General features: G+C 41.5%; 1 protein-coding gene across 14 annotated transcripts in view; it reads left to right on the top strand.

Moving 5' to 3' along the window:
* Window positions 1-21,907, top strand: part of DAB1 (DAB adaptor protein 1) — a 418,512-nt gene that overhangs the window by 364,502 nt on the left and 32,103 nt on the right. For 8 of the 14 annotated variants that reach the window (XM_010408777.4, XM_010408776.4, XM_019291806.3 and 5 more), the window contains 5 exons: window positions 12,819-12,950; window positions 13,543-13,662; window positions 14,294-14,332; window positions 15,657-15,722; window positions 20,208-20,267. In XM_010408777.4, coding sequence (XP_010407079.1) covers window positions 12,819-12,950; window positions 13,543-13,662; window positions 14,294-14,332; window positions 15,657-15,722; window positions 20,208-20,267 — 417 coding nt within the window. The remainder of the gene's footprint in view (window positions 1-12,818; window positions 12,951-13,542; window positions 13,663-14,293; window positions 14,333-15,656; window positions 15,723-20,207; window positions 20,268-21,907) is intronic. The other 6 variants (XM_019291805.3, XM_019291808.3, XM_019291809.3 and 3 more) reach the window with 3 other exon arrangements.

Raw genomic sequence — 21,907 nt, forward strand, 5'->3', positions numbered from 1 at the left:
TGGCCACACCCAGGGTAACTCCAGATCTTGCAGAATTCTTCTCACCTACTCTGAAATACAGCATTTACTCTCACACTGAGAGTTTAAGCCCAGTCCTGCCTCTCTGCATCTCGTGTCTCAATTGTTATCCTTTGCTTCGTCCTTGACAAATTTGACTTTTATTTTTGAAATCCATCGTGACTGCCAGGATTGCTGCCTCAGCTTATTCTTTTGATCATGTCACACTTCCCTTTGCATTCCTGGGCTGAATCTGCCTTCTCTCTTTTATCAGCCCATTGCTGAATTGTTTTTTTTTCCAGGCTCTTCATGGCTGCCTTTACTCTTCATCAGCTTTCGAGGAGTCAGTCCATACTACCAATTTTCACCATTCATTTATTCAGTTTTCATAATAAATTACTTCAGGCCCCTTCCCACCCTGCCCATCATCTTTTGGAGGAATTCTTTCCACAAATCCATGCAGTACCTCCTTAATTTTTCTTTAAAACACTCCCATGCTACAAACTTGTTTTAAACCTGATGATGCTGAGGAGCGACTGCATTCCTGCATCCTGGAGATGTCCAAGGGCCATCTGGCCTTTAGCTCTCAAAGGCTGGAATTTAAATGTAAACTCACTGGGATTACCTTTTAATTCTTTCTTTATTTTTTAAATCAGTATTATCTTTTTATAGGAAGTTCTTTTGTAAGAAGTGCTTGGTCTTGGACCATGCTGAGGACTTCTAAGGACTGCAGTGTGAAAAATATTACGTAATAACAATAAAGAGCAACAACTGTAAAACAGCAAAGTCAAATTTTGCACATAGAGTTGAAAATGGTGACATTTGGGGCCTTCCTTTGTGCATTGTCCACAGCTTCTGCCTGCAAAAGGTCCCTCTGGCTGACTGGGAGTCATGCCCTGCTCCTTGACACTCTCCATCTTTCTGCTTGTAAATATGAACAGTAAAACATGGCATTTACTGTTCTACACGCAATAAATGTGTCTAATTAGAATATGGCAGAGGAGAGGACTTAAAAATCTGCATATGATTCTTACAAGGTATTTATAGACTCTGGTACTTCAGAAGGGAAACAATAACGCATTTCATGGACATGTGACAACTAGCAAAATGTAAATGTCAGGAGAACCTACTTCCTTAATTACATCCCTTATTGACTATTGTAATTCATTCATTATTGGCCTTCCAAACTGGGCCCTGGGCAGTGTGGATGGTTCACAGTGCTCCACAGGGATTTTTAATAGCCACAAGCTCATGGAGTTCTGTTCTTTAAATGCCCAGTTTGCTGTATGAGGGTTGTAAAAGCCTTAGGTATTACGGCAGTTTTGTTACTGTGGAAAAAAGAACACAAAAGACAAAATTTGGGTGTGATTTTGGATATTAGGAAGTCTTGATGATCTCAAGGTTTGATTTGAACCTTGTGTCATCCCTCCCAACACTTGGCGTGCAGAGGAAGGCTGAAATTTCTCTTCCTCTCATCTGGAAAAGGGAAAAGTTCTAATCTAGAGCTGAGTCCAGCCTGTTTGTAGTCCAGGGTATGCAGAAACTGCCTTGTGAGAATTCTGACCCTAATGGGCATGAAGATAAACTAAAGCTATTCCAGACATATTATCCAAACTGAAATAATTTGTGCCATTTTGTGTTAGTTGTTTTGCTTTATTTTTTCAGTGGGAAAAGGGTAAAAAGTTGATTGCTTTCAAAAAGGCAGAAAATGAGATTTTATGAGTTTAGTGATGGTCTCTTTTGGCCTCCTGTTGTTTAATCCAAGCACCCCAGGATGGATTTAAGAAAGGGAAGTGCTGCTTACATTCGTTCTGCATTAAGGTATGGAGAATTTCACTATTATATAGTTACAACAGTGATATGTAATAGTTCCAAACAGTAAATATTAGGAATATTGATGGATTCCCAGTTACCATTTGGCTTCCATTGCATATGGGGGTGGGTATCTGCCTACAGAGCTGTCGTAGTAAAAGTTACTATGCCAACATTTCCAATTCTGTCTAATTTGTTTGGTGTGGTTAACCAGAATTTGGGGTGAATTTTGCTAAGAAGTTGGAAGTCAGTATATTTGTTATTATGGATCCTGTTATATAGTGGAGCTAAACAGCATCTGTCCCCTATTGTCCCATGGCAGAAAACTCAAAAGTATGGAGTTATATTGGGATTTATTTTGCCTATAGTCACTACCCTTTTGTGATCCAGATAAATAAATGTCCAGCAGAGCCACATTCCTTTTTCTCCAGCTGCAATTTTGTCTTACAAGAAGAGCACCCAAAATACAGAGTTGCATGCAACTTCCTGGTGTTTTTAAGCCAGGTTAATGCATCACACAGCAGAAGAAAATTTCAGGCCCATTCTCAGCACACCTGGAATTACAATGGCTGGATTTCAGACTGCTTGGGAAAGGATTTAGCAAGAGAAGTGCTGACATAATAATAGCACAGGCAGCTGAGATGCTCTGAAACCTCCCTGGAGAGCAGTGGGGGACATTCAGCAGGTGCCAGAACAGAAAGTTACATCCTGCTTTGAAATCCACTCTTTTTTTCTTGGAAATGGCTGGGAAGCATTACACCCCAGGAGTGCTGGTGATTTCCCTATCTATTCAGAGCATTTTTATCTGATAGGCTGCTCTGCAATTTTGTGCTTGCCCTGGTAGGAGCAGTAGCACTGTCCCTGCTCCCGAGTTCCTGTGCTGCCTTGTGGGCTCTCCTGTTGCTGGGGTCAGGTGAAAGAGGGGCAGGTGTCCTTCACTGTCGGGGTAATGAGAGAGGGAAACTACAGGAAGGATTACTTTTAAATTTATGTGGAGTTGGCAGGATGATGGTAATAGATACTTACTGGAAATAAAGACAGTGGGTGATGTTCTGCCTTCTGGAACACATTTGTGTTTGCAGGGAAGTCAGCAAGAGCGTGGTTCAATCTGAGAGTTCATGAGGATGAATAAACACCTTTCTTTTCCTCCTAGTTTGTGTAATGGAAGGAGAAGAAGAGGGAAGGCCACTGTCACTGGGTGCTCTCATTGTCAACACTTACCAAACACAAATACCTGCTTTCATCCCTCTCTTTCAGTTGAATAAGTCATAAATTTCACATACCAGTATATCTTTGCTTAGTACAAAAACAAATGTTCATCAAAGTTGTCTTCCCAAATGAGCTCCCTGTACTCCTGACCTTTCTGGTGGATGCTCTGTGTGCCCAGCATGTGGTTGCCCATGTGGCAGGGGAGCCCAGGGGCTGGAACAGCATCTCCTGTGGTACTCCCAGCAGCCAGTGGCAATCGTGGAATTACAGCAGTGCCTCTTGTGTCCCTACATTGTAGCGTCCTGTCTATCTCTGCTGTTAATACTTTATAATCCTTTGTGGTTCCCATCCCAATTCCACGTCATTGTACTCCCAGTGAAACAGGCAGCAGCATTCCTGCTGGCTTTAAAGGCAGCACTATGAATAGGTGAGGCAGAGCACTAATTAGTTTGAGTGCCTTGACATTTAAAGCAAGTAAGAAGTCTGGGTATCTAAAAATATTGCATATGGCTCCCAGCCCTGGCTCTGCATAGCTCAAAGTACTTTTTTTTTTCCTTTTAGATAGTCAAAATATGGATTTGAATCCAATTTTTGGATTATGTCCTTGCTTTTTAAAAAGGCTGAGTTGGTTTGTGAAAGGTTTTATATGCAGCCTTCTGCGATCTTTAATTAGCCAAATGCTTTCCTGTGAGTGATACAGGAATTTGGAGGTATTTTAAAGTGTAAGGCACGTGTGAGTGTAACCTGTGCATGCATAAGGCTCAGTGCTGAGCAGTGCTGGGATTGGAGTCATGAGTAAGTTCAGGTTTGAGGAGGAGAAGACAGCATGTCTGTGTGCAGGAGCTGCAAAGGGAGTAGAATGAAAGGAATAAGTAGGAAACAAGCCAGCATCCACAGCTGTGAAGGGCTTTGCTGCCTGCATTTCGGTGGAAGGTGAGGGCAGCACTGCCAGGGAGCTTTTCTGAAAGGCAGACCTTGTGTGTGACACCCATGGCCAGGACAGCAAAGCAAGGCAGGGAGAGAGAAAAGCCAACAGAGTTGATCTGTGCTCTCAGCTGGGCCCAGGTCTGCATGCAGAGCGTTAATCAAAGTTTGCTTTTGGAGATTTCAATTAACAGCAGAAGACTAAAACTAAACATTCATCCTGCTTTCCATGAAAATGAGCAGGGAAGAAACAACTCTGAGCATTAAAATGTGCAAATGGGAGCTGTAGGATCTCTTTTGGAAGGTGCCAGGGCAGAGCTTAAAAGCAGTCTCCTCTGCCTGAGTTGAAATGTAGAACTCTTGGAACACGATGTGCCAAGCACCTTCCTAGGGCAGCTTCAGGAATTCCTACCTTGGGATAACACAAGGGGAAAAGAAAAAGAAAATAGAGAAAAAAAATTACCTGCAAGTTCTTTGTTCTGCTTTAGAGTCTCTCTGAGGTTTGCCTTTTACATTTTATTTTATTCTTATCTTAGGGTTCAAATACTGCACACACACTTGTCACATTGCTATGGATGGTTTATAGCCGAGGTGAAGTGTCTGTTGTGGGACCTGAACAAATGAAGGATTTATTGATGAATGATCCCATTTATGGGATTGTCTGAAGCTTGTTTATACGTGCAGTTGTAACTTGGAGGAAAAGCTTTCCTCTCTTTTTACTATAGGAAGACTGAAAACAAAATGTTCTGGTTTTTATGACCAGGATTGGTCGTTCATGATGCTGTTTCTGAATTGCAAAGCTCATCACTCCAGAGTCATCTTTTGCTGATGTGCAGCAAAAGATCCAAGTGCAGCAACTCCATTGTCAGCCACTGCAACCAGTCTGTCATTGTGGAACACAGGGTTTCTTGCTTCTATGCCTTGGTTAATTTCTGATTGTGAAATCACTTCTGTATTTGAAAAATACCAAAATTGTGTCATGTGAAGTTCTCAACTGTTTTGCATCATTTTCAGTCTGCTCATGAGCACAACATACTGGTTATACACAGTTTGTGAATTCACAGAATCCTTTTCTGCTCTTGTTCTTCCCTGTACATGTGCTTTCTCTCAGCCCCCTTTCAAATCTTGCTGAATTAGGGAGAGTATCTGGGAGATAGATAGATAAATATAAAATGAATCCCTCTTGTCCTTTTCCCCCTTTTCCACTAAAGTTTGGTACATTGTGCAAGTAGATTTATGGTCCAAGGAAGTTTCTGTTTGATGACTATCCAGTGCAACTTAAATTTGAGTATGGTTTTTGTGATCTTTCCAAGCTCTGCTTTATAGGCCTTGCATGAGAAATCAAGAGAATCAGCGGCTGCCTCTCGCTGAGGAGTTTTTCACATCACAGGCTACAAGAAGAGGGTGGCTGGTAATGCTTGCTGAATCTGAAGCAGTTAAGATGTGAGACAGTTAAAGCCAAAAAAATTACCTCCAAATCCCCTAGGAGTTGTATGAGGGAATTTCTTGTGCTGTTCATGTAAATCAAAAGCATTTGAGGAGGGTGAGGAATACTGGTGTAAAGGAACAAAAGAATCTTGTAAAAAGTAAGGGCTGCTCAAAAGACATTCACAAGCTGTGAAGATGAACACAGCAAAAATATGGAGGGGTTCAGTGATGCTATTGCAAACTGTCCCATTCCTGCATATTGTGCTCCCTCAAATTCAAGATTTAATCAGTGAGTCTTACAGTCTTATCAGGAAAAAATACAAGGCATGGTCAAAGGTGCTGCACTTGAGCTGTGTGCAAGCTTTGGCTTGAGAGTAGAGGGCAATATTGGCATATTGATGGCCAGTTTGATCCGCTGAGCATTTTGCAGAGGGTGGTGAGGTGGGAGCTCGGGGGGAGTGCACTCAGATGTGTTAGAGCCCTGGGAATCCCACAGTGGCCACTGGGCAGCTGCCATCCCGAAGAATGTAGTAATAACTTCCAGGCAAGTACTGTTGCTTGTACAGCACACTGAAATTGTGAAATGGCAACATGAAACCATGTGTTGCAGGCTATAGATGCTCCTTGCAGTTGGAATTTGGGGCATGGTGCACTGCTGAGCTGATTAAGGCCATTGGCTTCGGTATCAAGGGTCAGATTTGCTGCTTCTTGGTATTGCTGTGCAAATCCTTTGCTTTAACCATCTGATAGAACAATGGCTGTGTCAGATGCAGAACAGTAAGAAAATAGTACAAGACTCATGGGATGCCCAGCATCTCAGCTTCAGTGTAGCACATCTGTCTTTCCAAAGCTCTCTGAAAATGGTTCCTTGGCCTTTAGGATTTTCTTTGCCCTGGAACAAAATTTGCAAGTGCATATTTAAAATACAACTTGGGCTTAATAGTAACTGGAGAAGGGTTTTGGGCTTAACTAGCTACTTTCACTCCTGATTCAATAAAAAATTGAAAAGCTTTTGAAAAGAAGATGGGAAATTGGCCATATGTGCATTCCAGTTTTGTTTTGCCCCCTTCCAAATTCATATATCTAATAAATGGATCTTCTGCATGAGCAACTTAGCATTTGCTTCCAAAGACAATGACCAATAACTAAATTCATATCTGGTCTTTGTCGGACATTATTACAAATTATGAGAGCTGGACAGAAGTTTATTACCTTAGTGCTGTTCCCTTTCACAAATTAGGTTCTTGGAGCATCCAGCCAGCTCAATATCAGAGATCCATTCATCACAATTAGGCTGCTGTGCTGGCAGAGCCACGTCCTGCTGCTTTAATTGACTCTGGGTGTCTGAGGTGGGGACAGGGCCACACCAGCTGAGAGCATCACTGGGTGTGTTTGGCACAGAGGCACCCACAAGGGCACTTGCCTTTGCTCTCTTGAGAATTTTCCCCTCTTGCTCCCCAGGTGAGATAAAGGCAGCAGCAGAATGCTTTTCTCATCAAGCAAAGGGAATGGTGAGGATTAATTTGGGTTTTAGCTGTGGCCCAAGTACCCGTTTAAGCTCTTTTCCTGAGTTCAACCAAACAGGCTCTTGCCTGGGGTACTCCTGTGAAGTGCTTGCCTTTATTTAGGATGGAGTGTACAGGTAGGGCTTAGTGTAGCCCTCAACTCGAGCAGGTGCTTATCCTCACACAGGATCTTGCTCTCTGACTCTGCTTCCTCCTGGCTCAGCTGCACTTGCCATGTAAGCTCAGGAAGTCACATAATCTGCTTTTTTTGCTTCAGTCTCCTCGGCTGCAGGAAGAGAATGGCTCTTACGAGTTTGTTATTGTTATTGTTATTAAAAGGAAATTAAATTTACACTTCTCTGGGTGCTGTGGTGTGTCACAGCCAGACAGCTGCCCCCCTGGAGGGACTGAGTCTGCAAGAGCTGGGGCTAAATCTGTTTTGATTCTTCTCTTTATCACACAATATTTCATGTGGCCCTTTGTGCTACACAGACCGAGCTTTGATCTGCATATAATCTCGAAGTGAGCTTTTTGTGCCAAGTGTTTTTATTGTAGAGCTTGTGCACTGAGACGCCTTTTAGTAGCTGGCACTTGGAGAAGTCTTTCTTCAGGTTATTGTCTGCAAAATCAGTGTGTGTGGAGGAAGCACAGGGATTAGACAGATTTATTTTCTTCTCATTGTGAAGCCACGCTTACAGGCTGCCATCTGAGAGGTCCCTTCAGGCTTGGGGAACACTCCAGAGGTTACATTTTCCTTTTCTGCTCCTGTTCTTGGGGTGGGGTTTTTTTGGAGAAGGAAAGTCCATAATCTATTGCTCAGCCTACATTCCATGCGTGCCTTTGGCTCAAGCAGATTCAGCAGTGGACTTTTCATTTTCAGTCTCCTTCAGGGGGAGGGTTCAGCCCCCACTCCGTGGTTTTATGTTCAGTTTATACTCTTTTATGACCAAAACTGATTGTCTTGGCCAGTGCTGGGAGATGCCTCCCAGTACTGAAATCTCCATAAATGCAAGAGGTTTCCAGTGAGTTTTGCTTTTCAGGTTTTCATATGTGACATTTCTTTGGAAAGCTGAATTGGAATGATGCTTTCTTCCAAAACTCCTTGCTCTTCTTGTAGGAGTTCAGTATTTTGATAATTGCTGCGCTTAAATTCTACAGCTCTCTTCCTGTACTAGATCAAACCTGATAAAATGTTCCACATGTTGCAGTAAATGTTTATATAACAGATATTTTTGGGGGGCTATCAAGTGTTTCCTCACACTAAGCACTATCACATTTAAGGAAGATTACTGTGATCTGTCACATATTGTTTGTTCTGTCCTCTTTCCATGGACGTGACTGAAGTGTTCATCACAGTAGGGGAGGACTGTCAGATTGGAAATAAGATATTTCTCAGTCACCCTGTGCTGTGTCCAGTAGTAATTTGCAGGGAGTTTGAAGTTGTTGGCAGCTGGAGCTCTGAAATAACACTGAGCTGTCTCCTCTCTGCTATTTCACGTGAAACTGAGAATTTTTGCAGTGGTTGTTTCATTTCCCCATCTGCTCATCCCCTGCCTATCTCATGAGGCTGATGTCTTGCCACCCCATCTGCCATCCAAATACCAAGTTCCAGAAAAAAACACGAGAAAGTTTGTGATGCAAATGCAATTTTTTGATGTGCTTTTCATTTCACTCTGACATTTGAGACTGTTGACTTTTCCTCCAAATTGTCTGTACACAGTCCCACTGAAATGCACTTTTCTTGAGAGGAAGAGGAGGTGGAAGGGTTCACAACTGCTTGAGAGGTATCCCTGCACCTTAATGGGTACCAGGGAAAAATCTATGCCAGGAACAGGGTTTGGGGGTTTGGGTGGTGTTTTTTTAGCTGTCTACATACAGGGACTGCTTTCCATCTCTTAAAACTTTCAGAAGTTATGAAACCAGATCAGTCTGGGATTTGAATCTGCAGGTGTTTCATGTCATTGAGTGGTTTGGGTTGGAAGGGGCCGTAAAGATCATCTAATTCCAACCCCAGTGCCATGGGCACTTCCAGGACTGTGGGATGTTTGTGAAGGGGATGAGCAGCTCCACACCACCTCTAAGTGCATTTTAACAAAACAGCAGAGAACCATTGTGGCACAAACACAGGCAGTTAAGGAAATGCTTGTGGCCTTTTGTGTCCCCATGATCCCTGCAAATATCAGCTCAAACAAACAGGAATTGTAAGGAAATGGCCATGAAGAGCATTGGAGTAGGTGCTGCATGTTGAGCCCTGTTAAGGAACACAGCAGCATCCTGGGTGCAGTGACGGAGAACCATCTGTACCTCCCAGTGTTTTCCTTGCAGCAGGGAGATAAAGTTGATCTCGGAGCCACTCACATGTTTTGCAGTGCACTGTTTTCACTGAGTGTGTTGCAGTAAGTAATGGTCGATGTCCTGTTGCACTTTGGGCTTGCTGAGCTTCTTGTTAAGGCTTTACCATTCATTTCCCACGTTCAATTTCCATGATTTTTTTCCAGTGGTATTCCTAAACGTACCAGGCCTGCTTTCCTTATGTGATGCTGAGCAGTCCCAGCTGGAATACAGGGGACTTGCAGCATGGCTGAAACTATGGTCCACGAAGTTACTTTATTATGAATCCATTAAGGGTTTTGCAGTTTGGTGGGTAACTGAGGTGTTTAGGGAGCTTATACAGGCAAAGTGTTTCATTGCTTATTCCAGTGTGAGTGGGCAGGGACAGGCTTGGTCCCTGCCTGTATCCCACATCCCAGCATCCATGGTGGAGCTGCCAGTTGATCCCACCTCTCTGAAACCAGGCTCAGCGTTCAGTTACTCGAGGTGAGAGGCCTTGCAACCCAAATCCCTATGGAACTTGTCCTGCTGGATGTGACACTGTGTGGAACAAGCTTCCTGCTTTCGGTGGGGCAGCTTTTCCAGGAGGCTTTGCAGCTTGCAGGGTGGTTTTTTTGTTGTGGCTCTTAACACTGTGCCCCAGGCTCCACTAAATAGACAACCTCATTAAAAGAGAAATAGCGATAGTAAAGCAGTGACTTTCTCATGCCATCTAACTCACATTTTTGACATGATTGCTGGACCCTCCAAGTACTTAATTGATTGACTTAATTGATTTAGTGGCACTGGAGGCTACAGCGTGGAAATAAAGGGGCACGATGAGGATAAGGGGTGAAAAAATTTATGATAGGTGCCAAGCAGCCTGAGGGAAATTAGAAATGCTACAGATCTCAGAGGCAGCTAAATCAATTCAGTGTGATGTACAGGGAGCAACCTGGGGGAAGAGGAGAAGGAGGAGATGGAATGGAGAAAAGGAGAGGAAATAATGGCTGGTGGGAGACACCAGGGAAGAGGAAAGGCAGCAGGCTTGGTGCAGATGGGTATTTTTGACTTTTAAGTTTAAAACCAGGCAAAAATTTGGTAGTGTATGAATAAAATATAATAATGACATTATGTTTAGCCTAAAAAAACAACTCATGCATCACAAGATGGTCTTGTTACCCAGTTTGAGACTTTATCTGTGCTTCCATTTAAAATCTCCAACATTTGCAACAGTGACTAAAGTCACGGGAGACCTAAAATAATTTGGAGGCTGTGGATTTTGTTAACAACTGAAATTTAAATGTTAAATTCCTTTCTAATCTCTGCAGTATGTAATTGACTGTGTTGAACCATAATACAAATTAAGTCTTCTCTATAATTTGTTCTGTCGTGCTGCAGTGCTCCAAAACAATTTGGTACCTCACTTAAGGATTGGTAAATGGTTTGTAGCAGCTCTCTGCACAGATAGAGTAAAAACTTTAAATAGTGTGTGATGGAATCCATCAGCATTGGCATACAGGGGGGTCAGAAACATCCCTGAGTTGAGAAATAATTCTTTTATGTGCTTGTAGCCACTAGAGACAGGGTTCTGATCTTGCAGTTTACTGTAGTGAATCTCTCCTGGCTGCAACAGGACGCCCGTTTCTTCTGTGCAGGAGCAAAGAGTCAGGCACTCATTAAATAATGCTTAGAATGGAGCATTGGAATATGTAGAAGGGACTCGTGAGTTGAATTGAGGGCTGTGAAAATGTAGGTGTGTTTATAGTTGCATTTGATTACAGATGTGTGCATGCAATGTGTGTGTTCCAACTCTGTGTTCCTCAAACAAGTGAAAAGCTCTCCCTAAACTCCATCCCGTAAAGTACATAAAAGGATAATTGCAGTTACCTTTACTTAATTTATATCTCTGTTGATACAGTGTGTAAAATATCGTAACCATTGGAAATGTAATGATTTTTGAACAGTGAACGTGGATTCCCAAATAAATTTGAGCGTCTCCATCTGCTCTCTTACCTTGTGGGTGATACTCTTCCATTGCAGAACAATCTTCAAATTTAATTCCATGAGGAAGGCATCTGATCACAGTTTAATTTCAGTGCGAAACGCTGCCTGGCAATCAATAAAGCAATGTCAGAGAACTTTGATTTAATAGGAGCCAGAGATAACGTTCTCTGTCATATGCAGAATAGAGAGATGGGAACACTTCATTTCAGTGTAACAGATAGCATGTAACTTGGTTTTCAAAAAAACCTAATAAATCAATATCCCTGTATTATCTAAGTGAGATCCCATCATTAATTTTAAACGCTCAACACGTCGGGAGAGTCTGAAGTGCAGCTTCAGCTCAGCCACGTTCTGCCTGCAGTCACTGGCAACACTTCACTCTCCCACGAGCAAGCAATCTTGATCTGGGGACGTTAAGAGCCATTTACTGTGAAATGAAAATGAAACATGTCCAGTCTTCTGTTTTATATGGAGCCATCCATCTCTCCCAGGCTGCCTCTCCTTTCACATCCCAATCCCTGCCCTACAGAAGTCCCATCGCTCGCCCTGCTCAGCCTTTTCCCTGCCACACACAGGCATCCTCCCTGCTTCTGAATGTTAAAACAGTTACTTTTTTTTAACTCTAAAAACAACTGGTTGTTTAGAGATTGCATGGATACCATGCTGGTTTTCAAAATGTGCTTTTTCTCAAAGCCAGCAGGAATCTGGACCTCGAAAGAATTGTCTGTGAGGCTTTGCCTGCTGTCAGAAATAGCATTAGCCCTAGATGATATAAGAGCAGGTCAATATATCAGAAGGTAGAAATTGAAGCTAATAGATTGTTTTAGATAAGCTTTCCAAGGACATTATTCTAAGTGGGAGTACTTCTGTACTGCTTTGATAATGAAATACTGTTTAGTCCAAAGTGACAAAGATTCTGGCACTACAAGAGATGCTTCTAAAAGCCTCAGATCATGTCCTGACTCTGGGCAGGGTTTTGCTCACACATATAAAACAAAATTAAGTCTTTTTATTATTACAATTTGCCAGAGTGGGATTTTAAATAAAATGTGAAGTTTTGCATTCAGCATTGATTTCCAGTTCAGTAATTACATTTACATTCATTTTCTGGGGAAAATAAATATTTGGAGTTCTGTTACTGCTTGAAGTGAAATCTGTCTCACTGGCTGATGCTGATTTTTGTAGAGATAAGGCAGGTCTGGTCCTGATTCCTAGAGGTGTTGGAGATTTCAGTTGTAGCTCTGCAGCCTCTGCAGATCAGCCTGGCCTCAGAGTCACCCTGTGTGAAGCTACAGGTTTCTGCAACCCCTGTTCATTTATGTACCTAGAAATACTGGTTCTGTGCCTGGGATGCTGTGTAGATAGTAACATGGTAATGCATTTTTTATTTAATTATATTTCACTTAAAGATACCAAGAAAAATCTCCAGGGGAAGCTTTTAGTCAACCTACTAAAGCAAGTCAAGTTTGGCTAGATTTTGAGAAAAAAGGGGCTTAAAGACTTCAGATACTAATTGGTTTTCATATCAGATTGCGTTGGGATCCAGATAAAGTGGTGAAGGAGAAACTATACTGCCTTTTAATCAACCATTCTGATGTATATTCTCTACTGTTGGGTTTTTTTTAGCTACTCCAGCATCACCACGCAGTTCATGAAATTTCCTACATCGCGAAGGATATCACAGACCACCGAGCATTTGGATATGTGTGTGGAAAGGAGGGCAATCATAGATTTGTGGCAATAAAAACAGCCCAGGCAGTAAGTATCAAATCACTGTCATTTTCTGCCGTGTAACTCAGCTGAAAAGCTGTTGGTGAGAAGCTGTTCAAGAGGCCAGTCTTGGGTTGTTTGTGGTTGTGCTAAACTTGTCACAAGGGTCTGTGTAGATCTTAAATAGCGAATTAATGAAACCCTCTTGGGCAAAAGGGAATGTGTTTCATTATTCCCAATTTTTTATGATCTATTTTTTCATAATTATTGTTTACCTTTCTAGCTAAGCTAGACTGGATGCAGATAAATTTAGCTTTGTTCCTATACTCATGGAAACCTACATTGTGTGTAGTCTACCATAATTCCAGTGGTTGAGGAACCACTAATAAATATGCCTTTACATTCATCCATGTGCCTTTTATATTCATAATGCTTTTTATATTCATAACTATAATTATCATTAATTTTCAAGCATAGTTAGTTCAGTAGGAATTAACCCAGGCCTGCGTGCTGAGATAGAAATTAATTCTATATGAAATTTAATTGTGGAGGTGCTCTAACTGCTCTATCAGCAGGATGTGGGGTAAGGGGTGTGTATTTTCCCCTACAGAAATTCTCCACCCTGTTCTTGCTTCCATAGGCTGAACCTGTAATCCTGGACTTGCGAGACCTGTTTCAGCTCATCTACGAACTGAAACAAAGGGAAGAAATGGAAAAAAAGGCACAAAAGGACAAACAGTGTGAGCAGGCGGTATACCAGGTACACCAATAAGCTTAGACTACTGCCACGAAAAGTTTGGGTTTGGAGTTTCCCCCCAAGTTGCTCCAGAGAGGCTCTGAGCATCCTCAGCACTTCTGACAGCAGTGGGTTTGAGCAGTGCTGGCTTCCAAAGGACCAGAGTGAGCCCAGCAGCCATCCTGAGCCCAGACTAGGATTAAACTGAGCTGAAAGCTGTCTCTGGGGTGTGATGAACCTGGTTAGCAGCTAGAAATGATCTGCTCAGTTCCTGCTTAGTGTTTCTTCTAATTCAGAAGGAAAACTTTAATGAAGGTCAGTGTTGTAAGTTAGTTTTAAGTGTTGTAAGTTGGGTTTTAAGTGTTTTAAGTCAGGATTTAAGTGTCTCATACTTTAGAGGAGATTCAATATACTTCTGAACGTGTGTGCTTGAATCAAGTCAAACAAGGTGCAGATTGTTAAACTCGGATGGAACCTGAATAAAGTTACTTTGTACCATAATGTGACTTTATCTGTATCCTGAAGAAAGAAAACTATAAACTTACCTGCCCATTTTGCTTATCCCTTTGCTGTCCTTTAATTTCTGAATACAGTTCTTTTATCTCTGCTGTTTATGTTCTGTGCTTTTACTGCCTGTCCTCTTACTTTGCTGTAGACAATTTTGGAAGAAGATGTAGAAGATCCTGTATACCAGGTAATTTCTGAAGCTGTATGGCCTTGGAGTTTCAGAAATGACTAGATACACGTTCTCTTCAAACACAGCCAAAACCTTGCACAAGGTGTTTTGAAATTTACTGAGAGAGGTCTTGTGAGAAACCTTTAAAACTTCCACAGAAAGTAGCATAGAGATTAAGCTGTAAGTAATAGCACAATATGTCTGTATAGAATAGAATAGAATAGAATATTTCAGTTGGGAGTATAGGAATATTACTTGAAGTATGTCATAAATATTAGTTAAAATGTGGCTTGTACATCCAGATTTTAAGTTTCCAAATGAGATTTGTAATCATTTTTTATAGGACCTCTAACTGAAAAGAGAGAATTAGGGAAGGTGAAATCTTGTTCTGATAGTAATGAGTTGGCATTTTGTCTTCTGTGGGGCCAGAATTTAATTCAGAAGGTGAATGTTTGGGAAAAAAAACCAACAGTGGCATTGATGTAACACAGTCCCTTGTTGGCGTTTGAGCTATGGTTTAATAACAGATCTGAAATTTAAGTCTTGCTTCATCCAAGAAAAATGTCTGGGAGCAAAGATGATTATCAGAAATGTGTCAATATATTCATGTCCGATACCCTGCTGAGTGTGAAGAAGAAAAAGATGTAATTTCATTCTCATGTTTTTGTGCTGAAACAAAATATGTGGTAGTTTACTTTTCTTTTCCTGGGGATTTTGTGTTCTTCCACTTAGGCATATCAGTGGGAGGCACGCTGAAAGGAACCAATTCAACCATTAGTGAATATTGAACAGTGCCTAAGGTGCAGCAAGAAAGATTATAAGAGTCAGGATGCCCTAAATTATTGTTCAGCTTTTATAATGTCAGGAGTTTTGTTCTGTACTCTTCACAATAAAGCAAGAACCTGAAAATGAAAAAGTGTTGTGACAGCCTTTTGCCATGTGGCCTGTTCCACGCACACCGGCCTGTTCTCCCAGCTTGGATTTAACACTTTTTTTCATAGATAATAAATATATGTGGAAATAATTGCCATTATGTAAAAGAGGCAAAATTCATGTTGCCTTCAGAAAATTAATATTGGGCCACAGGCAGTCTCCCTGGCGAGAAAGAATTAGGAAGTTGCTCTGATGATCATTAAGAGGAGATTTAGGCCTATTCACTGCTGGTTTATGAAATATGAAGCAACCTTTCCTGGTCCTTCCCAGCAAACTGGTTGTCCTGCTGCCAGCCTGTGCTTTGAAGTTGTTTCTTTAATGCCTGCCTTTGTTTTGACGTGGAATTCCAAACGGCCTTTTTCCCTTCTGTTTCATCTCTGACTGTCCCTCTCTGGCGCTGCTGCCATAGTACATTGTGTTTGAGGCTGGACACGAGCCCATCCGTGAGCCTGAAACGGAGGAAAACATTTATCAGGTATAAAACCTCTCCCTTGTTCCCATTGCAACGACCGCAAGCATTTAATGAAAGTGCATTTCATACATAGCTCGCTTTTAGTTTTCATCCATCACCAAAATGTCCTGGCATTTCATTCTGGTGACATTATCTGCCCAATGTCACAAAAGTCACAATGTGATTTTTCTGTTGTTTGTCATATCAGCTTCTGCAAATTTATATTAACTTGGTCAACTCCCAAACTTTTGAATACACCATATGAGGTGATAAGTGGAGAAACTCTTCTTTTCTTCCTGTTAATTTTTTGAAATTTTATACCCCTATTTGAGAAACGTGCTGAAGATGTTTTGTTGGCAGACCATCTAAGCAATTCCTAGAAATTTCAGTGGTACTGCTCTTGCTTCTGTCTAACCAAGGAAATAACTGAGCAAAACCTCAGAGCTCTCAAGGGATATCCCCCAGACCAGGGAAACTATTTTCAGAGTGCATATGTTGTGTTAAAGCCCAAGCTTGCATTCTTCACGCTGACAAAAAACTGCACTGAAAGCAATATAAAATAATCTTTTGTCATTCAATTTATCCTCAAGGGATCAGTACGAGGTTTATTAAAATATAATGTAATTCATTTTGTATCACATACTAGAGGCAAATCTGAGGCAAATTTGTGCGCTCTGAGAAAATTGTGATTCGAGGAAATCGTTTAGTGTGGAGGGGAAGGAGTTTCAAGCAGTGATTAAGCATTTCATCCAGCTGGACTAGAGGTTGATGTGCTTATAGGAAAGGATTGTAAGGTAGGCAGGAGCAAGGGTTGAACAAAAAGAAAAAAAAGGAAAAGCATTAAGTAATGAGAAAATGTAGGAAGATGTGAGGCTAGTGTTAGCTGTAAGCTGAAATGAAAAGGAGCTGAGTGGGAAAGGGAAATGCAAGTTAAACATTAGAAAATAACATCTTGGAGATGCCATCAGAGGGTCATTGATATGAGATTCATTTATTCTCTCCCTGCTGATGCCCTGGCACCCCCACCACGCACACTCAAAAACACAGCTTTCTGCATCTCCAGACCAAGACATGCAAGGCTCTCAAGGTGAGAGTCTGCCTAAGGCTGAACATTTTCAGTGTTGAAAGTTTGACTATTCTCAGCAAATGTTAAGAAATTGCTACTCTAGTTGTCAGGTTTGTGCTAGAAACAAAAATCCCGTGAGAACTCCCTTTGGAGAAAAAACCAGTGATTGTTGTTCATCAAAGTGTGGAGCTTTTAGTGGTACTCTACAGAATTATTAGTGGAAGGAAGCAAAATGGGGCTGTTGCTCCCAGTGTTTGTAGATCTTCCAGCAAACATTGGTGGGTAGGGAAGTTGGAACTGTATTCTGGGGAATGGCCCAGAGAACAGGAGGACTCTTTGGGCAGTTTCTTTTCCTTAAAATGGAAATAGAAGGTGATAAGCAGGTAGTGAGGCCTTGCCTCATCTCAAGGTACTGCTGTTACTGTCCTCTAAGTCACCAGAGAATTGCTCAAGGCTTTATTTGACAGCATCTGGGTGTGATGAAGTGTTTCCTCCTGCAGTGGTCACAGAAAACACCTGTGATTAATGTGCCATACTCTGGATATTCACAGTCTGGCATTGTCCTCTGTGTTTACTACAGGCACTACTTGAGTACAGCAAATGCTGAATTGGGGAGTTAGGAGTCTTTTTCTGGTGTCTGTGTAATTGATGGATGCTGAGGTATCGCTAGCACAGACTGGGCTGTAGCCATGGGGTTCCCAGCTCCCACGGGCTCCCAGAGCTCTTGGCTTCCCCAAAGCTGGGTCTCCACAGCTCAGATTTTACACTCACATCGCTGACAAAATTGTTTCTGTTACGAGGTCTTGGTAGTCTCAGAACCATCAGGCTACTATTAAAACCAAAATCAGAAAAAAATCCTCTTTTATATATATTTTTTTGGTGGTTTTGGTTGATTGGTTGGGTTTTCAGGGTTTTTTTAAATTTGATGCATATTTGTGGCAGCTTCTATTATTTACTGCAAAGCCTTCCCCATACCACACATTGCTCAACATGTATCTGCTCAATAACCTCATGCAGCCTTGCTTCAGCCTCACCAAACCTTTCTGCTGGTACTGCTCTGGCTTTTCATTTGCTGGTGTGCAACAAATTCACTTCTGCCTTGGTGGAAGAGATTCCCACCCCGTGGGGAATTGCAGATGAAAGACACGTGCAGAAAGTGACAATTTCTATCTTTTTAGCATAATAGAGGTCACAACTTTTCTTTTTAAGCATTCTCTCTCTGTCTGTCACCTTTCTTTGATGCATTACCCCAAAGACCGTCTGTGTCTGCTCTTTTAATATTATCTGTGTAAGTTGCTGTAATTTGTTAGACAAGGACTCAATCACTGAGCACATACCAACCCTCAGATTGCTTAACAGCATCTCCTCTCCTGCCTGGTGTTCCAGCGAGGTGGAGATGGGATTTTGGGAGGTGGTTTGGTGCTTGTGTAGCAGCACTGGTCTCTGTAGAGAGGCAAGTTCTGCTCCGTGAGGAGCTGACAATCCGAGATGGAGGGTTCTGAATCGTGGTGCTTTTATTGCTGCAAGATGCAAATCCATCCAGATGGTTCACAGCCTGTCACAGAGACAGAGCTGACAGCAGAAATAGTGCTGGTACCTCTTACTGGTACTGCTAATCAAAGGAAAAACAGCAATTCCTTGCCAGCCCCCCAGTGTAAACAGGAGATGCAAGCAAGTGCACAACAACTAAAGACAGCAGGTCAGGCAGCACTGAGTTGGGAGGGAAAAATGGCTTTCAGAAAAGTTTCTCTGTCTTCATATGAGATGCAAGGAGCTTTTCTCTGAGTATAAATTGGAGTAGGAAAAGGGGGATTGATAGTGCAGGGTAATGTTCATTCCACAGTCAACTCTGGATATATGTGCAAATTGGGATGACTTCACAGAAAGGCTGGAAGGAGGAAGAGGAGAATGGCTGAAGGGGAAACATTCCAGAGAAAACAGAAAAAAAATGCACCCTAATGGAAGTTTAGAAACAGTTTATCTTTCCATGTTACCCCTTCTTTTGTGAAGACTCAGCTTTCCAGTGACTTCCTAAATAGGCCCTTCCTGGTTCCTGCTCTGACACTGTCACCTACAGCTCTCTCTTTACAGACTGTTACTGCCATGACACTGAATTTTTACCAGTTTCACGTATCTAATGTCATTGGCTTTAGTGGAAGTGGCCAGAGAAAACCAAGGCAAGCAAATCATTCCCAGGATAGGAATAGAAGAAGGTTTTTTTGCAAAGTTCATTCATTTTCTTTGAGAGTTCTTGACAAATTTCTTCAGTGTGCACCAAGTTAAAGACACACAATTCCTTGTGAAGGCTTGTGAAGGGGTGAGAGTACAGTAGGGACAGCAGTACAGAGAGGTTTTAATGTATTACACAGAATATTAGGCAGAATAGTTACACAGAGGAAGAAATGATAGCACATCTCAATGAATAAGTAACATTTCTTCAGCTCCCCCTAGACCAGTCCAAGTTTAATATCAGAACCTTAAGATATCTATTATCTTACAAAACAAAAAGATGATGATTTTATCATATTTGCAATATCATCTCATTGACCTGTGAGGTTTCACTGTTGTCTGAAATGTAACTTCTGTACTCTGAATGCCTTGTTTGGTGGAAAAGCAGCACTGATGAGAACAGGTTACTGTTCTTTTTGCTTTTGGCATTTACAATGGACACTCAGTGCTTCTATGAAGGAAAAGAAATATAATCACAAATTATAGATGTGCAAACCAGTGGTCCTTGGGTAAGCACAGCCCAATATTACATGAGCAGGCTGTGAATCCCCCAGGTATAAATCATGACTGGTGGCTCAGCTAAATGCCCACATGAAGTTTAAGTGCATCGTCCCCTGTCCATCTCTCCTGTGTCAGACTTCAAGAGGCCTTAACTCCTTAGTAAAATTGCAGCATTATAACCAAATATCTCACAGAGCAGCCACAAGGCCCCATCACTGCAGTCTTAGGACCTTTTTTAGATGATTAAATGGATTGGGAGGAAGAAATCTAACACCAGGTGTAACATCTCTTACCCTCATCTCGGTAGCTCTACTCTGTTTCTCTTCATCTGGGGAGATGATGAACTCACCTGACCATAACTTCCATTGCACATCTCTAATCCCCAAGTTAAAGGAAAAAACAACCATTTAAGTGGGAAGCAGCTCCAAGTACACCTGAACTTCATGTAAACAAAATTATTTGAGAATGGAAATCTCTTCTCTGAACACTGCTGGGCTGTAAAAAAATCAGATGTTTTATTTCTTCAGTATTTTCTCCATTAATGGTCCTACTTGGTTAAGAAAGGAACCATCCTCGACTTCATTAATATTAAAAAAGTAATATTAAATAAACTACTAATTTATGTACACCTTGTACATAAATACCAGTTGCTCTTCTCAGCTTTTTGTCCAAGCTGCTTTTGTAGTGACCTCAGTTTTCCTTTGCTGTTGCAGGTTCCTACCAGCCAAAAGAAGGAAGGTGTTTATGATGTGCCAAAAAGTCAACCTGTAAGTGTAAGTATCTCCCTCATTTATGCACAGTAAAGGAAGTGAGGGTTTTAGCTTCTGTGACTTTCATTTTTGTGTGTAACATTTGGTGCATTCCTCGTGGTGTGACTTTTGTCAGTGATGCATTATGGGTTGGTTGGGATTGTGATGTCACTTACATCCATCTCATTCATCACCTGAATCTCCTTTCTGTCTTTTCTGACTCATTTTTAGGCAGGTCACCATTTGTAAATGTGTTATTTGTGCTTAGGAGTCAACAGTGAGCCTTCTGCCTGTTAATGCTTGAGGTGCTGCCTGGTTTCGAAGGGTTCCTCTGGTACCCAGATGTGTATTATTTCTGTAGTGCTCTAAGTATACAGGAAGCTAAGCTTAATTCAGCTTAATTTTTTCCGTCCTATGCCTTGCATGGGCAGTAAAATATTAAAAGATGGGGGTAATATGGTGTTGTATCCATAAAACAGCATTCCCTTCCTGTGTATTGGCATTTTGAAAAGGTGAAGCATTTATTCCCAAAATGTGTAAGGAATGGTAACAAGTGACTGAGAGAAGTGACAGATGCCTTAGAACAAGGTGTGCATTTGCCAAAGGGTGGGTTATGCTGTTCAGTAGAAAATTGTGCTATAAATGCCTCAAGAAATTGTTAGATTGCTTTGGTTACAGAAAAAAATGGGTATTTCTGAGGATTTATGTGAGAGTGGAGAAAAACCAAGGAAAAGGTCAGGAATTTCAGTGTAGTATAAGTATGGGAAAGATGCCTGTGTTTAAGAGAAGACATTTTGACGCCAGGATGTGGTGACTTCCACAGCTTGGACTGACCAAGGTGTGGAACAAAAAAAGAAAAATGCTGTGGAGGGGCTGGGTGGGACCTGGACTGTGACACTTCTGGGCTTTGCACAAACAAACAAACAAACAGACCCTGCCATAAATATTTCATGATGAGCCAGTAGGAGCAGGGAGGCATCTACATGTTGCTTGCAAAAATCTGGTAAAAGAACTCACCTTGCATCACCAATTGAGGTATTTGTGGGCATGGAATAGCTGTTGATTTTTCACTTGTTTTTCATATAGTTCAGTGTTAGAATTTTTCTGCTGTGCTTTTCCTGTGATTCTTTTATTAGCCCTTCAGTGATGCTTCAGTTTTACTCAGGGTGCAGTGTGTAATTTAGGTTGTTGCAGTGTGACTGGGAGTGCAGTACACTTGCAATCATGTCTGCAGACACTCTGGTACTACTCTGTCCTGTAAATAGCAGATGTGAGATCCAGGACACATGAAACCTACTCTGTAATCATCAGATACATTTAATCTGCCATCTCCATGAAGCTGGTTGCACTTTTTTTTTTTTTTTTTTTTTTTTTTTGGCTAGTTCATGGTTAAATTTAAAAGGATTAAAGCTTTTTCTCTAATCAAGTTCTGTACATTAATTAATGAAGAAAAGGAGAAGAGGAAGAAAGAGGTAGCTGAGATCCTGTTTCACCTTTTTATATTAGTATGTATTAAAAGAAAAAAAAAAAGAGCAATAGCTCTTAAAATTAGCAATTTAATATTCCACTGCCCATCTGATTTATTGCTCACCCTTCCACATGTGAGACTCTCTGTCATTGAGACACTTGCCATAATTCTGTTTTCAATTTATAGCTGTCATTAT

Source organism: Corvus cornix, chromosome 8, assembly GCF_000738735.6.
Source record: "Corvus cornix cornix isolate S_Up_H32 chromosome 8, ASM73873v5, whole genome shotgun sequence".
NCBI lineage: Eukaryota > Metazoa > Chordata > Aves > Passeriformes > Corvidae > Corvus > Corvus cornix.